Here is a 2,740-nt window from a genome sequence, read left to right as displayed (position 1 = left end):
CTTTCCTGTTGCCTGTCTCAATATACTTCTTTTGGTAAAATAATTAAATAGTACAAAAGCACCTCCATCACACTTTTAAACCCTTTCCCCAGTATCACCTCCCCATGACTTAGGACTTTTTAAATAAGAGATAACAGAATATTTGTAACCAAGATCAAAAAAGTGTTTTCTTTGCCTCCCTGTGTGCTAAGGTTCCCCCCCCCCATCCCCAAAACAAGTCAATTGAAGCATTAGAAAGATTCCCAAAAGGGGAATTGTTTAAAAGTTTGGGTAGCTATAAAAGCCTCTTCAAATGTTAGGGCTCCAACAATACATCCCACTGTGAGGTAGGTAGCCAAGATAAAAACACTGTAACAAGTATTTATCAGCTGGAAACTCCCTATAAAAACCTTGCATAAGTGGTTTGGTTCCTTGCACTAGCGTCCTGATATGTGTAACTTCTTTTGAAGATGCTAAAGAGAATCCAAATTCACCGAGCTCTTGCTGAGTAGCATCTCATATATTCTGTCATCCAAGGGTTATCTGGTGGAGAGGGCTTTATCCGCCAAGCTTTGTCTGCTTCTGCTGATCGTACTCTCCTCTGAGACAGCTTCCTTTTCTCCACTTGTCTCCTGTTCTTTGCTCGTAGAGCAGATTCATGAATCTGAAAGACCAGAGTTAGAATTACAGCAGGAAAACAACCTAGAAATGCCCTCTGGAAGGCTGAGGATCACTTGGTATTTGTCCCAGTCCCTATCCTGAAGCAGAAAGGGTTGCTAACAAGAAGCTTTTACTTACTTCATTTACTGAAGCAGAAGCACAGACATTATGAGTTTTCTGACTTCCAGTATCTGTCTTTCTTTCTCCCCACCCATAAAGAGCAAATGGATGTTTATTCTCCTTTGGTGGATCTGTCTTTTGAGGACTTTTTGCTGATCTTCGATCATTACGACTGGACAAGGCACTTCGGCTTGAACGTTGTCCTGTACGGCTGGTTTTGTCAGCTTCCTTTGCAGAACTGTGTTCTACAGCTTTTTCTTGCTCTTCACTCTGCTGCTTTTCTTGATCTTCTTCTTATTCATGAATCTGAAAGACCAGAGTTAGAATTACAGCAGGAAAACAACCTAGAAATGCCCTCTGGAAGGCTGAGGATCACTTGGTATTTGTCCCAGTCCCTATCCTGAAGCAGAAAGGGTTGCTAACAAGAAGCTTTTACTTACTTCATTTACTGAAGCAGAAGCACAGACATTATGAGTTTTCTGACTTCCAGTATCTGTCTTTCTTTCTCCCCACCCATAAAGAGCAAATGGATGTTTATTCTCCTTTGGTGGATCTGTCTTTTGAGGACTTTTTGCTGATCTTCGATCATTACGACTGGACAAGGCACTTCGGCTTGAACGTTGTCCTGTACGGCTGGTTTTGTCAGCTTCCTTTGCAGAACTGTGTTCTACAGCTTTTTCTTGCTCTTCACTCTGCTGCTTTTCTTGATCTTCTTCTTTTTCTTTCTCTAAAGAAAAAAAAAAAAAAAAGAGATACTTATGCTTTAGCCTCCCAGTGACAACATAGTAAAGTCTGATTTGCACAGCTTCTCTTCATACAGCATCGAAGATGTGCTTTTTGTAGAAATGGAAGAAGTTATTACTTCCTTGGCAACAGAACTACACCTTGCTTAAATGCCTTCTCTCTCTTCAGTGACTACATTATTTCCAAGCCCATCCCTGTGTACATCAGCTGGCACATATTTAAATACGTCTTTCAGTAGTCCGGCTACAGATAACCAATAGCTGCAGCCAGTAATGTAAAGACTGTTTCCAGTGATCTTACGTCTTCACTATTTCATCCTTCCATCTTTCAGACAACAAACAGATGGACTGCTGAATGCCAAGTAGATGCTGCCAGCCAGTCAGAGATGAAGTCTGATAAGATTATGTGAAATATTAATCCTCTCATTATAAGCCTCCACTGAAAGAAAAATTATTCTTTTTCATGCTTCCTGATTATACATACACCTTGATTACAGTTTTCTGTTAAGGGAGAAGAGTATGAAGAAAAGAAAAAAAAAAAGTGACAGACATCATCCCTGCTGTCTGCTCTGTGAAGCATGTTTTACATTTCAAGTACCACACTGTACAGGTAATACTCTGAGGCTCATTTCCCCACCACATGATTTTTAAACCTTCTGGAACAAGAGTCCAGCATTTGTCCTCCAGGTATTGTGTATGTAGAGTAGGGTTTGTGAGGGAGAATTTAAAGTCTGTATAATTGTTAATTTGCAGATGTAGATCAACACTGAAGGCAAAAATCAGCATTATCTAAGACATTAAATAATAACACAGGGAATCAACTGTTTCACAAGATAAAATCTTCTTGCATTATAGAGCTATGGGGGAACTAATTTTCCTTTGTCTATGGTGCCTCACAGATAGCAGTTCTTGACCTTCCCTACATATTAGACCTTGTATACAAAAGTTTGGGTCTTAAGACTTCAGAGTCAGGAGGAAGCCATTATCTGGTATAGCACTGCAATACTTCATACATCTAAGAAAGGCTGGTAAGAAAGTAATGCCTTACAAAAAAGTTAAGATGTTTTGGACAAGCCTGTTATAGAACATCATTAAATATAGTCAAGTGAACATCCATGGATAACAATCACCAACAAGAAAAGAATGGCCATTTTTTTCACCTTTTGAGATCTGTAAGGTGTTACAAACTGGTGACAAGCTTGACAAGGGGTCTTGAACCATTTGGTTAAAACTAATCT

The 2,740-nt window shown here is 39.5% G+C and overlaps 1 protein-coding gene across 1 annotated transcript; it reads right to left on the bottom strand.

The window, feature by feature from the left end:
* Nucleotides 1–469: 469 nt before the first annotated feature.
* CCSAP (centriole, cilia and spindle-associated protein) lies at nt 470–1,348 on the bottom strand. The gene is made up of 3 exons (XM_010004546.1): nt 1,273–1,348; nt 778–1,052; nt 470–643 (listed from the first exon to the last, which is right to left on the bottom strand). Exons 1-3 carry the CDS (start codon nt 1,346–1,348, stop codon nt 470–472), a joined length of 525 nt encoding a protein of 174 aa, XP_010002848.1.
* Nucleotides 1,349–2,740: the final 1,392 nt, after the last annotated feature.

Source organism: Chaetura pelagica, unplaced genomic scaffold (genome assembly GCF_000747805.2).
Source record: "Chaetura pelagica isolate M959 unplaced genomic scaffold, ChaPel_1.0 scaffold9, whole genome shotgun sequence".
In the NCBI taxonomy this organism is placed as follows: domain Eukaryota; kingdom Metazoa; phylum Chordata; class Aves; order Apodiformes; family Apodidae; genus Chaetura; species Chaetura pelagica.
The sequence above is the reverse complement of the archived record's forward strand: the minus strand, read 5'-3'. Positions and strand labels throughout refer to the sequence as shown.